This window comes from Hippocampus guttulatus, chromosome 7, assembly GCF_054856545.1.
Source record: "Hippocampus guttulatus isolate MCC_2025c chromosome 7, RoL_Hgut_1.0, whole genome shotgun sequence".
Taxonomy (NCBI): domain Eukaryota; kingdom Metazoa; phylum Chordata; class Actinopteri; order Syngnathiformes; family Syngnathidae; genus Hippocampus; species Hippocampus guttulatus.
The window spans coordinates 19,681,312-19,695,516 of NC_141267.1; the positions used below are offsets into that span (position 1 = coordinate 19,681,312).

The window sequence follows — 14,205 nt, forward strand, 5'->3', positions numbered from 1 at the left end:
CATCGGCGATGTGGCGTTTCGCCGCTTCTTCATCTTCTTACCGTTCGCGTCGTCATTCGCAGTTTGTTTGTTTTCCTTCTCGGTTCATCTTTTCCTCTCTAATTTGCATTTTGGGGAAAGAAAGCACGTTGGCGACACATCCCCCCCGACCATTTGGAAATGCTTCACACACACTCGCCAATTCGCCACTGTTAGCGAATTGGCAAATTTGCATCCTCTACAGTTTGCGTCGTCTTTTGCCGTTTTTTGCCTTCTGCGGTCTGAGTCATTTTGTATTGTGAAAAATCCAGAATGAGGAAACCGTGGCGCGCTCTGACACAGTGGAAGTTTTTTTTTTTTTTCTTTCACGGGGGCCTCGAGCTGCTCATTGTTTTGTGTACGAGTTAGTCTTCTTCCTTCTCAAAAGAAGGGCTGGAGAAATCGGCCTAACTCTTTCCCGTTTCCCCAAGAACACGTTTGCGTATGCGCCGTTTTTAAAAGTCGTCATAAGTCAAGAAAAGTGGAGAAATCAGCCTCGGCCTCTTTCATCAGGCGCCGTTGAGAAAACGGAGACGCCGTTGCTACGCGGAAGATAGCCAGGCTCTTAAAGTCATGTGTAGACAAAGTGCCATTGACGAGCGGCGGCTATGCGGCCTTGCCAGGGAGGGAAGGGATTACACGCCTGAGCCCAAAACCCCCGATACAAGTTTCAATCGTCTGCATATCGACAACGGAAACAATACCCGAGCTTTTGTCATCTTCCAAACGTTGGCGACGTCAACCCTCTTAATTGCCGGTGAGAATAGTTTGTGTCATTAAGCAAACTGTCGTGGCTTTTTAGCAGCATATGGCCGAGAAGAAATCCCGAAAATCCACACTAATCCGCCAATCTTGTACAGTACACTCACCACGGGGATTAGACGTTCCCACTTTCCCCATGTTTACCTCCTTAGCTTTGCATTGAGCCGAGCTCCCTTTCAGCAAATGTTGTTGTTGTTGAGCTGCGTGGAAGTTGACGTTGCGCGGAGCATCTGGTCAGCGGGCGTAGTTGAATCAGAAAAAAACTTGTTTTCCGCTGCTTTTGGCTTGAAAACGGGTTCACAGTAAATAAGCAGCAAAGCTCTCACCCGTACGTAAAAGAAGCAATGAAGGAGATTATTGTGCAGTATTTACGGTGCGCCAGAAATCGCAGTTCGAGTCATACCTCGGTTTCAAGGTCACGTTCGGTACAGTTTGGTAAACGGGAACAGATGAAATGACAGACAATGTTTCCATCCATCCATCCATTTTCCGATCCGCTTATCCTCACAATGGTCACGGTGGTTGCTCGAGCCTATCCCAGCTGTCTTCGGGCAGTCGGCGGGGGACACCCTGAACCGGTTGGCACACAGAGACGAACAACCATCCGCGCTCACACTCACACCTAGGGACAATTTTGAGCGTTCCATCAGCCTGCCATGCATGTTTTTGGAATGTGGGAGGAAACTCGAATACTCGGAGAAAACCCACACAGCCACAGGGAGGCCGGAGCTGGAATTGAACCTGGTACCTCTGCACTGTGCGGTCGACGTGCTAACCACCGGGCCGCCTTTACATACACTGTATTTAAAACAAACAAACAAACAAAAAAAAAACTGCCAGCTGTAAATTTTCCAGAAAATGAAAGTTTCTTAAATAAACAAACAAAAAAAATGCACTATACAACAAAAGTTAAAGAAATAACATAATAACAGCTTAAAGTCCCCGAAAACAGAAAATAACTTCTCAATGTGACATACCACAGAGATCAGTGTTGTTAAAACGACCCTGCCGAATTTGATTGACGAAGGCACTCACCAAGTACGTAAAATGAGGCTTGAAAATTATGCGAAATAAAGTCATTGTCTCCGCTCTCAACAAGCAGTGGGCCTGTTTGCCAAGTGAGTGAAACCACACAGCTCTCTCTCTCTCTCTCCATTTCTCTTCTGTGTTTCGCATCTTCGTCTTCCCGCATTTTTTTTTTTTGCTCTTGCGGAAGACGGCGAAAGACACCGCAGCGCCGTTCTCAAATGCTACGGTAAATATGGTAAAACTTCAAACGGTAATCGTCTAAAATTGTATCCCGCTTCACTGATAAACAGTTTTCATCCTCAGCGCACTGACTTTCCTAAAGCGGTCCGCTGTGCTTTGATGCGCAACATTTGAGCCTTTGACTTGTTTAGCTTGAAGCCCTCATTGGTCGATCTTTGCATCCCAAAATGTCAATGGGCGTCCCCCCAAAAATAAATTAAATTCAAACGTGTTAATCCGGAGATGACAGCGGTGACAATGACGGGACATTATTCAAACGCTGCCAGCGGCTACGTGTTTTCAGGCAGGCGAAGTTTCAGTGGCAAATAAGCAAATCAGCGCTTTGGCTTCGGAAGAGGTTTCTGGCAAAGGCGAAAAATAGTAAAGCCTATCTGGAAGGGAACAACGTTGCCTTGAATCGATTAAATGTCACATCAAACCAGAGTTAATTGCTCTCATCTGACAGGCAACCTTCTTGTCCTGGAGCTTCTTATTAGCGCTAGCGCGTGGTTGCGTGCTACCTGCATGCGAGCGTCTCTCACTTCCAAATTCAGGCCCCGAAGCCGGTTTAACGTTGCCACGTGAAATGCGGTCGGCGGGTCTATCATAAGCAGGCGCACCAAAAAGTCTCGAGAAGCCGTACCCTAAGTACACGTTTGTGCTTTAGTTTTATTTGTCACTGCGTGTTATTGGAGCATGGCGGAGAAGTTTGATGTCTCGCCGTCAAAAAGGAAAAAAAAAAAAAAAAAAGACTACCCGGAACAGACTGCGGTCAAAGTTCGTTCCCTGTAACCCCGAGTAAAACTTTCTAAAAAGTCTTGTTCTGAAGCCAAAGAGAACAAGTTGCAGGTTCTGAATTCATGTCAGGAGAGGTGTGGCCTTCATTTCCAGCCTTTCATGCTTGCCGCACCTGAATGTTTGGCATGCTAATCAGGCGACTCATATTGATTTGCAGATGCCTGGGTTTGTTTGTTGTCAGCGTGGCATTCCTGCCTTTAAAAGAAGAGCGCAATCCTCGGCGGAGGCTCGCGGCTTTGCGACGTTGATATATTTACAGCTGTCACTCAGCGACCTCCCAAGACGCGAGCGCGATCGACTCCCGAGACGCGGCGCACTTATCAAGGAGCGAGCCGAGCAAGCCCGTCCTGTTTTTTTTTTTTCCTGTTTGATTCCTCCCCCGCCGACGCGGGCTGTCAGTCAGCGTTCAAGTCACGTTCGGCGTATTTACAGGAACAAGTTTGGCTCCGTGCCGTCATTAGGGAGCAAAGGCCAACTTGAACTGGCATCAACAACATCCTGAGCGTTTTGTCAACACGTTTGAGCGGCGCCCATCATTTATTGCGACGGAAACTTCATTGAATGAAGAAACGCAACAATGTGATGTCATAATTATAGAGTCCTGTTCCGTTTATTTAAAGCTTTTTACACACAACTAACTGTATTCCGCAGATCAGAAAATTCCAGATGGATACAATAAATGTTTTAGAGAACTTTTTTAAATGTTGATGTTTTTGAATATAGTTCTTTTCTCTGCGTATCTGGAATTGATTTCTTCCCTTCATTTTAATGAGGGAGCTTTGATGAACCTCGAGTGTGAAATAAACAATTGAATTGAATGAAAGAGTGCGCAAACGATTTTACGATTGATTATTGTCGTCAAAAATAAGTTAATCAGTTAAAAAGAAGATTCAGGGCAGTAATAAAATGAAATATCAGATGTTGTTCCCTCGTTTTAATTATGGAGCTTTTATGAAACTAGATTTTGAAAAAAAAAACCCAATTGAATAAGTGAAGAAACGGCGTTGATTTATTGCAGTCAAAAACAAGTTAATCAGTAAAAACAAAACAAAAACTAATAGTCACATAAAATGATATCTGATTAAGGAAACCCATGACACACAGGAAATGCAATGTAAAGATCACGAATGAATAATCGAACAATAATAATAATGATAATAATAAAAAACAATAATCAAATTCGAAATAATTGAGCATGATTATATTAAAAAATAAGACTGTACAGAGGAAAACTAGAAACGAGTCACTAAAACAGAAAAAGAAACAAAAAATCATAACTTGGTGATGCCATTTTACACAGCGCTGAAAAAATTTAATTGTATGTGTTCTCAATTTTGATATCTGAGGTTTAGAATAAACAGAGAAAATCAAATATTTGGAGATATATGCTCTTCAATGCACAGTAACAAAAATAGACATTAGCTATTGTAATAATAGTAAATTATGTGAAGATGTAATTATGTTGGATTACAACATATCAGCTTTATGTTGGAAAAACATATTTGAACATGTGTAAGAAAATTAAATATACACAATGAAATTAAAATCACATTCAGTAGCTATACAATATCTATTTAATCATACATATATATATATATATATATATATATATATGTATATTAAATTAAAAAAAAAAATAGGGCTTTTATCACATATTGGAACAGAAAAATTGTAAAATCTCGCAAAAAAAGTGCGTGTGTGTGTGTGTGTTTTATGTCTTTGTATCTATTCACAGTTGGCAATCAGATTCGGAATGCTTATCAATAACAATAGCTAACGGGGGACAAATGTGTATTTGTGTTGTGGTTTATGGATGAACCTTCTCATCATCCTCTGCGTAATTAGCCACATTATGCGGCGGGATAAAACTTACTGCATCCTTTGCGCTCTTTCTCACTGCTCCAAGATCCTCTTGAGAAAAAGAGAAAAAAATCCCGAGATTTTGCGCAGAGATCCTGCTAGCGTCCTGCATTGGAACGGTAACTGAAAATGCGGCCTTGATCCGCCGGTGTCTTTCACCTGTAAAGCCAGCGTCTGATATTAAACGTTTGTTGTATGGTGACAAACGTCTGTGCCTTTCAGACAAAGCCCAACAACATTGGGATATTACTGCGTTTGCTTACTTTTTAACTTTTGGATTTAAGTACCTTTCAGAAGCTGTACCTTGAAACAGTTCAACTAGTACTTTCGCACACTTAACTTTACAACTAGAAGTACAGAATGTCAGTACTGTACTTTGGCTGCCTTAATGCAGAGGATACCAAACGGTGGACAGACGCAAACAATTAGCGTTAGCATGTAGCTTCAGCCTTTCGCAAGTGTTTGAGTGTTGTTACGAGCGTAAAAAAAGTTTTCTTGTTGTTTTTCGCAGTTGCTTTGGACACTGTAAAAAGGTGACGCTAGCTGGCGGCGTTTCTCGTCGGCATTGTCGAGGCCGCTTTGTGTCAGATGTCCGCTAATTCGGCTCACACGTGGGCGACTGCGTGCAGGTGTCGCAGGTGAAGCGTGTCACAAGTCGCCAGGCAGATTTGTCGTCACAGATTCCAACCCCCTGAGGAGGTGTTGGAAAGGTAGAGGAGCTCCATTCAAGTGGACACCCGTAGCCTCAATTATCATCAATATGCGATCAACAAAACAAATGTGAAACATTCAAAGCAATGCACACCAAAAGAAACTTTATTGATACCTCACCAGGAAGATTTTGGGGAAAGAAGCACACTGCAAGTACAGAAGGAAAAAAATGTGCTCAGTTCTCAAATGATTTGACTTAAAAAAATTAAATTAAAAATAAAGCAATATCCCAAAAATACAATTCTTGCAAACCTTTACTTAAAAAATAATATTTGCTGATGTTTTTTTAAAAAAATGTTTTTAATTTAAAGTTATTGTTGTGTGCTTATTACCACCCATCACGTCATCAAAAAATTGTCGGAAACAAAAGCAAAAACTATAAATTAGGAATGCACGATAACAGCCATGCACGTTTTTTTTCTCTCCAGGGCCCCCCCCCCCACAAAAGACTATTCGATAAGTTTCTTGATTCATTTGGTACGATGCGAATCAAGGATGTAACAATTCAAAAATGTTACGGTTTGCTTCGATTCAGTGTGATTACGATACGAATTGATATGGTACGCCTGTGACTCTTGTCATGCTTCCTTATATGGAAAATCTCTCCAAAGCCCCAACTGTCCAAGTTGATAAAACTCAAAGGAACAACAAATAACCGTGCGACATCAAAACGATTGATACCGGTTCATACCTGCTGTGCATCTCTCATAAAAGTCAAAATCCATACAGTAGCATGACAATTTGCAAGGCTGTTTCTCAAGGTGCCTCTTGAACACCATCCCAACAGTTCAGTAAAAAGCAGCAACCCTCTTGAGCACCATCCCGACTGTCCAACAAAAAATGCACATATGCGAGATTTGGACTACTGTATTTTCCACACTAAAAGGGGCACGACCAACAGCAAGTTATAACATTGACTCGTTACCGTTGAACTCGCTTGCCGCTGCTCTATTTCCATGTTCAACTGCGTAACCGATCGCCTTAAATTTGAACTCTGCGTTGTCAGCATGTCTCGAGCAAGGAGCCATTTTGGGGTCGAAATGTTACCGTAATGACCATACACAAGGCGCATCGGATTTTAAGGTGGGCTGTGAGCTTTTAAGAAAATGGAAGGCTTTTAGGTGCGCCTTTTAGTGCGGTAAATACGTTATTCATATGACTTTAAAATAAATTTGTGTATTTTGTATCCCTTGAGAGAAAGTAATCAAATTTCATGGTGAAAGAATCACATTTAGATTATTTTTATTGCTGTGCGACAGCATGTCAAGTTTCTAATGTAGTGTTTTCAGTAGCTATGTTTCAGAACACTATGTTTGACTTCGCCGGTGGTCTGACGCTGTTGTTGCCTCCTCCCGATTAAACTTTTAACACCCAAAAGAGGTCCCGAACAGCTCTCCGTGCATCAGTCAGCCTTGGAAGAGCCTCCTGAAAATCTTCGTCTGCCACGACGACCCGCTTGAGCTCCTTGCTCCTCGCGGCTTTTCTAAAAAGTCGCCAGGTGGTATGGTGGCGAGAAATGCGGGAAAAAACGTCAAGTCGGCGCTGCTGTTTGTATAATGTCGCGTTAACCCACTCAGCCATTCAGGCGTATCCGAAGCGGCCGCCCTTGCCACTGCCGCCATGGGCTCGCTCGCTAGGATGGGAGCGTTGAATTTTTTAGAGCTTCCGCTCGCCTGGCTGAGTGGCCCCCGCGCTTGTTGCGTCATCCAGCGTAAGTGCTAATCCCGGTCAGCACCGCCAAACCCCCCCCCCCCCCCCCCCCAAGCCCGTTGAGGTGGTACGGCAATGGTGTCTGTTTTAAGTGATGTTTTGATTGGTGCCTGGCCGAGCGAGCTAACTCTACTCCCAGGACAGAAACATTTTTTTTCTGGGGCGGGGGGACGGGGGGTGGGTTCATTGAGATGACAGCGGCCCATCTAGGCGGCATCTCGCGAAAGGAGTTTGGCTGGCAGTTTCACGCGTCTTACTTGAGTCTTGCTAGAAAGCACGTCATGCCCAAAAGAAAAATGTTTGACAGTGTACCAGAGCGTCTCTGTTTGATGGCTTCCGTGGCGGCCATGAAAAATTAATGCAGCGGAGAAACACCTGCAGCGAGTTCCTCAATGACAAGCGGGAGGAAAAATAGCAAAGTCTGTGCTTCAGCCACTTGTGGAGTGAAAATGTGGCCTTTTTTTTAATTCTTTGTTTGTTACCTAATTGGCATCACGAAGATGTTAATTGATGGTCGTAAAAATCCCCTTTGTGACAAATCCTCGCGTGGTTGAGATTGACACTGATGACCGTTCAGAATATTTTGTCCTTTTTAGCTCAAATCTGGGTCAGCGATATGGCCATAAAATGAAAATTTTTGCTCCCAAAAATCCGATTCCCGATTTTAACAGTTTTTTTTCTTCTGCTTTGATAAAAAGATTATCAAATGCCAATTAGATTATTTAAACCTTTGCTTTTTGGATTTTTTTGCCCTTTCTGTGATTTGCGTCGCTTAGGGTGAAACCAAACCGCAGTGCCCCCCCCCCCATACACCCTTTTCATGCCAGCATTAACTGTATCAGTTGCCACAGAAAGAATATGCCATTTTCCACAGTGCCGAAATTCCCCCTTTTTGCATACTTTCAGGCCTTTGTGTGTTGTTTTTTTGGGGGGAGAGTTATTGTTTTTTGTTTGTTGAGCTATCCCACTAAGTCCCATTTTCTGTTTTATGGCCATCGTCACGTTATTTGTTAGCTTTCTGGCACTGACAGATGTTTGAATCGCTGGCGTGCCCAACGCACACGTTAGCACCGGGTAAGCACAAAACGACGACACGCTGCGATTGTACACGTCGCGATCAAAGCGCGGCGGCATGTATTGTGTGCGCCACATTGAATGTGTCGCACGCCTCTGATCATTTTCCTTACCTCGCTTTTTTTTTTTTTTTGTGAAAGGCGTGAAAGGACAGGTGGGTGTGAGATATCAAACGTGAGGAGCCGGGTTTTCAGCTGATATTAAAAGATGATTGTGCGTGGGCCCCAGCCATAAGAATGTAAACCCCCCGAATCAGTCGCAGCCGGGATAAGAAGACAACGCAACCGACAAACAAGGAAAGGGAAGGAGGAAGAGAAGGACGGCAGAAATGTTGCCGTATAAATAGTTGAAATAGTTGATGTGATTCGTGGATAAAGAGCCTTCTTGTTGTTGACTCTTGTTATATTTATTTATTTGTTGCTGTTTGCTATGACAAATATCAACACATTGTTTCCCTTTTTGGGGAACAATTTAACCGCTACAAAGCAAAGAGCCACAATGCAAACACTGTCACCCTTTGGAACCTGAAATTTGAGGTGTTTACATCAATGTAAAGTCACCATAAAAAGTCTACACACCGTCTTCATGTTGCTGTTTTGTGTGTGTGTGTGTGTGTGTGTGTGTGTGTGTGTGTGTGTGTGTGTGTTCTTGAAAAAAAGCTAAATTAGCTCAAAACCCCTTTTGCCGTTATTATGACCTACAACCTGCACAACTCAAATTTGGGTTTTTTTTTTTCTTTTTGAAAGGGGAAGTGGAACAAATGACTGCGATAATGAGTTTTTTCACCATATTTTATGCTGACTTTACATTGCTTTTAATTAGTTACTTAGCTACAGTTACTTAGTTACAGTTTGGGGATGTGTCCGTGTTCAAAATACTTTATAACCAATCTCATGTTAAATAACGTTCCGCAGTTCTGTTAGTTTTCCCCTTTGCTTATTTCACTTGCCTGAGTTGCCTTCGTAAAACTAATCTGGTTACCGTTACTTAGCTACCGGACTCAGACACAAATACTTATATACTGTAGTTACGCTTGCTGTTTCGTACTGTATTTGCATTTGCTTGTTAGCATTAGCATAGTAACCGTAGCTTAGCAAGAGTAGTGGAATAGTTTCCCACAATTGGCTCCAACATAAGCAAAGAATAACCGGCAAAAATAGTGCTACATCTTGTTTGCTAACGCTGTCCTGGCTGATGTGCCTGGGCATTTGCCATCAATGCTAACTCCTTTTTGAAAAATGTTTGTCGTGAAAAGGGGGCTAACTATGATGTATTGTTGTTGTCCTCAGTCTCCATCACTTGTTAGCATTATCTTAGTAGCCGTGGTTTCGCAACAGTAGCTTAGCAACAGTATCTTAACGAAAGTTCAATTAAGTATGAATTCCAAACAGGGTTTTTGAGAAGTGCGTCAAACCAGCAGCAGTTACAGCAGCATTGCAGCATTTTTTTCTCTTCAATGTTTTTATTTCATTATTTTTACTGTTGTTGTTGTTGAGTGCGCTTTTGTCTCTCATTTTGATTTGTGGGCTTTGTAACTCAAGAAAGAGAGCAACAAAAGATTTGGCACTTCAAAGTCGTTTTGATAGTTTTCATGTTCCAGGCTTTTGGACACATTAAAAGGTGTCAAGATCACAGGATCACGCCTTGCATCTGCTTGTCTTCTCCACTGACTCAATAGTTAAAAAGTTCACTCAGGTCTCACGCCTCCCTAATTACTTGAAGGGTGCGGAGGGTGCATGTTGTTGAAAACCCCAAAATAATTCCTCTGTTTGCATTAAATATATTTACTGTGACAGTCATTCACTTTATATGATTTTGTTCTCAACATATAGCTATTGTCATAGCATTGCAATGTTGTTCATGTTAAAATAACTTTTTTAAAATAAATAAAAATATGAAACAGTTTCACTCGAGAACATAGAGCTTTATTAAAACATTTCTCTAAAATAAGACTTGGTTCTCATCTGATTCGCAATTTTTCCGCAAATGTAACTATTTTTCTCTCTTCTCACCAGAAGCATGTGGAACGCAGGCAACAGTGGCGACGGTGGTCAGGTGACCGGTAGGATGGAGACCACGCCGTCGCCGGGCAGTGCCAGCATCTCTGTGTCGCAGCAGCAGGCGCCCAAAAAGTTTGCCCCAGTGGTGGCGCCCAAGCCCAAATTCAACCCCTACAAGCATGCTAGCGACCCAGATCCCGCAGGTAAACAAAATGCAACCTCGAACATAACTCTCCTCCGAGACCAGTATCGCCAATCCACATTAATTTTAGTGTAAATATTTATCCTAGCAGGACCCACAAAAAAGTCTCAAGGATCCATGCTCAAAATTGAACAGGATGTTGGTGTGGCTGTCACAATCAAATAATTTCAGAATTGATTATCCTAACTAATGTTCCATCGAATAATCGAGTATTAGCTGCTTTTTATTTTTATTTCTTGCTCACATTTTCCCACAATAATTCACAACATTTAAATTCACACTGGTTCTCTGTTTAGCGATGTGTTGACGACAGACGTGTCTCAAGCTATGCTAAGCTGAGTTTAGCATTTGTGCGCTTGAACATAAATGAGTTTCGATTTCCAACTGTCACACATCTTATACATGATATTTAGTCTACAAACACCATGCAGCCACTGCTTGTCTTGCCTGCTACCAAACCCGTATGAAAATGAGTGTAATGCATCAGGAAGGCCATCCGGTGTAAAAGTGAAAATTTTTAGCTTCTGACACCTGTTTCGCTGATTCTCACAAATTTTGGTTGACGTGTTGATTATACACCGACGCACGAAAAAATCTCCAGGACCTGTGTTGAACTGGCCGTCCGCCATATTGGGTCAAATTCACAGTTTGATGATTCGGTGTGAAAACGGTTGTGGGAAGGCCCATTCATTGCCACTCGCAGCCTTAATTTTCTCATCTGGCACGCCATGGCATCCATTTGGATAGCACAAGAGGCTCTTGACCTGTTATCACATTAAGCTCACGCAAACGCGAGAATCACACAGGCCAATGTGGAAAAACAGAGCGTAGAACAATATTAGTGCCGGTGACACAGAGGGATCCATAAAGGACACTCCGGATGGTGATTAAGAGCGCTCGTCGCTTAAAGCAGCTAATTAGGATTCCTTGTTGAGCGAGCAGCCTCTTGAAGCTAATTGCTCAATAAAGGGAGTGGAAGCGTCGCGATTAAAACACTCTTCCGCTGCTTCTTGTCTCAATTAGCGCTCGCGGCTTCAAAGCCCGTCAAAATGGACGCCCCCTAATGCACGGCACAGACCCGAAAAAGTCACAGACGCATGACGTCTTGTTCCAAGTATATCTCATTGATGAGTGACAGCGACAAATGTAAGCGTCACCCAAAAAAACCAAAACAAAAATCAGTGACGTCGGATTTTGCTGAACAGTATTGTTGAGCATTGTTTATATATTTTTATTCATATTAACATGTTTTTTCCCCAATGTCCCTTTCTAAAAAAGCAGCTATTTTTTTTTTTAGTTTTTGGGACAGTGACAATATGTAAAAAGAAATGTAAGTAAATAAAATGGGTAAAAATTAAAAACAACGATTTGGAGATACATCTGTGTTTTTTTTTAAGCCCACAATGTTTTAAGAATATACGAATGTATGTATAAAAATAGAATATAAAATAAAGCAAAATATAATTAAATTAGAAAGTTCACATAAAATGGAATAAAAATAAGAATATTAAAATGTCGGTTTTGAGACTCAGGGAGTCAGATTGAAAGTAGATATTACAACACAAATTTGGAAGATATACAATTTTATTCTGTATAGCACAGATAAATTAACAATGCAATGTAAAAAGAATATACAGTATATGTATATGTACATGTTTTTGTAGATGAAGATGTACATGTATATGTCTATGTACATATCCGTGCGTGCGTGCGTGCGCGCATAAAACCTGTTGTAAAAAAATGTATTTAAAGCCTGTTTTAGCAGACGGCATACTGTCAACGAGCGCTGAAAACCTGTTTTATTACTCCTGGTCTAAATCTTTTCAGTATTTCCAGATAAAAGTGTCTTTGCGCTGCGCATGGGAGAGCGGCTGATCTGCATGGCATCAATCTATAGCGACATGTTAAACCCTCAAATCTGTTGTAAGTCATCTTGAGTCGTCGTCTGGCTCTCGCTTCCCTTCCCGCTGGGAATCGACATAACTTCTCCGCAAAAAAAGATTTGGAGGCGGCGGACTCTGCTGCTGGCCTCGGTGATGCACCCCCCCCCCCCCCCCCCCACCCCACCCCCTTTAAAAGCAACAAGGCGAGACAAAGGCGACAGCGAGGCACGGTGCCAAATTGACTTGTCTCTTAATTTCTATGCTAATCCTCATTTTTACATCAGAAGATTGATTAAAAAAAATAAATAGGAGGGATTAATGCGCTCATAAAGGCGTCTTATCTTTTTGACAAGCATCTGCAGACGCATGCACATGCTGTCACGTTTTATTTTAGTGTCTATATGCTAAAACTTGATCTGCTGGATACATTGATCAACCCTAAAAAATGCTGGATTTACACATAATGGTGTAGATGTCACACTGTGTGCATCTGAGTACAAGCACACAAAAAAAAAAGGCGGGAAAAAGAAGCCCATTGCGCTATGCTTTGAGAAAAGATGAAAAGGGTTACATGCAAATACAAAATAATGGAACACATAAGTTGATACAAACAAAAATCTGAAAAAGATGTATGAAGTGAGTGTGTGATGACTTGACTGCAGTGCGCGACACAAAAAAGTCTGAAGAAGACGCTTCAGAGTCGTGACCACGTGGCTAAGCGTTTTTGCACCATGCTGAGAAAAAGCGCAGTCAGTTTGATTAAAAAAAGAAAAATCCTGACAAATGATTTTAGTTTGTATTCTTATTATTATTGCAGTTTGCGACACAAAACTTTGAAAAATAAGTGTGACTGCAGTGCACAGTGTAAGAAAGAAACCGGGTGTAAAAGAGCATGATGTGACCACGCGTGACAGAAGTGCGCACCACAAAAGCCTGAAAAAGATGCACGGTATCCCAGGCCTCCAAAAAGAAGTTTCAAGAAGCATGACAGCAGATTGTTCCACTATTAAAACTATTGGGCGAAAAAGAACCCAATGTGGATTAAAAAATCTGAAAAAGAAGCACAATGTGTGAGACCAAGCAGACACATCCTTACTGACAGCTCACACCAAAAACAAGAGCAAGTTTTGCCAGTTTTAAAACTGACTTTTAAAATTCGCCGTATATTTTCAAACTGGGAGATGGGCCCTTGCTTATTATCGACCACTTGCGGTGCATTAAGGGTGACGCAAAATAAAAAGCTATATTTTCTCGGTTTCCAACCCACAAGACAGAAAAACAAACTTTTCAAGCGGTGAGAATGAACTGCCGTGTTGTATTTATTTCGGTTTCATTTTTGGCGTGCACATTATACTTATGCCTTACATTTACAGGATCTCTTGTTGTCTCGAGAGGCGAAAAGGAGAAAAAAAATGGAAAAGCTCGGCGAGGAGAGGAGTTCTTAATTAGCGAGATACGTACAGAAGGAGTCAGATTTATGACATTTTAGTCCTCTCAAGTGCAGACGAGGCTGGAGGATTTGGGGGTACTTTGGAGATGTGAAAAGCACGAAAACCCTGAAAAAAAAAAAGGAATTCCCTCCGGATGAGAAATGGAGATGGGGAACAATAGGCGGATTATTTTATTGTAGCAAGGAAGAAAAAAAAAAAACGCTGGCAGAAAAGGTGAATGCTTTTCAAAGAGCAGCCAGACTCCTTATCGGAATATTTGAGACAGGTTGAAACAAATGACGGCTGTGAAATATTTGCTGTGTGTGTGTGTGTGTGTGTGTGTGTGTGTGTGTGTGTGTGTGTGTGTGTGTGTGTGTGTGTGTGTGTGTGTGTGTGGAGAGAAAGAGAGAGAATGTGTCACAACATGAAGGAGGCCGCCTTCGTGCTGAGGAGGGGCAGTGAAATTAGACATTTCAAGTGTTACTTTCATGTCTCGCCAATGAAAGCCT

General features: G+C 41.9%; 1 protein-coding gene across 8 annotated transcripts in view; it reads left to right on the plus strand.

Moving 5' to 3' along the window:
* The window catches only part of lpp (LIM domain containing preferred translocation partner in lipoma), a 91,494-nt gene that overhangs the window by 23,096 nt on the left and 54,193 nt on the right, over positions 1 to 14,205 (plus strand). For 4 of the 8 annotated variants that reach the window (XM_086115076.1, XM_086115072.1, XM_086115074.1 and 1 more), the window contains one exon: positions 10,197 to 10,384. In XM_086115076.1, coding sequence (XP_085971202.1) covers positions 10,201 to 10,384 — 184 coding nt within the window. In that variant the 5' untranslated portion in view covers positions 10,197 to 10,200. Of the gene's footprint in view, positions 1 to 10,196; positions 10,385 to 14,205 lie in introns of those variants that run through there. The other 4 variants (XM_086115075.1, XM_086115078.1, XM_086115079.1 and 1 more) reach the window with 2 other exon arrangements.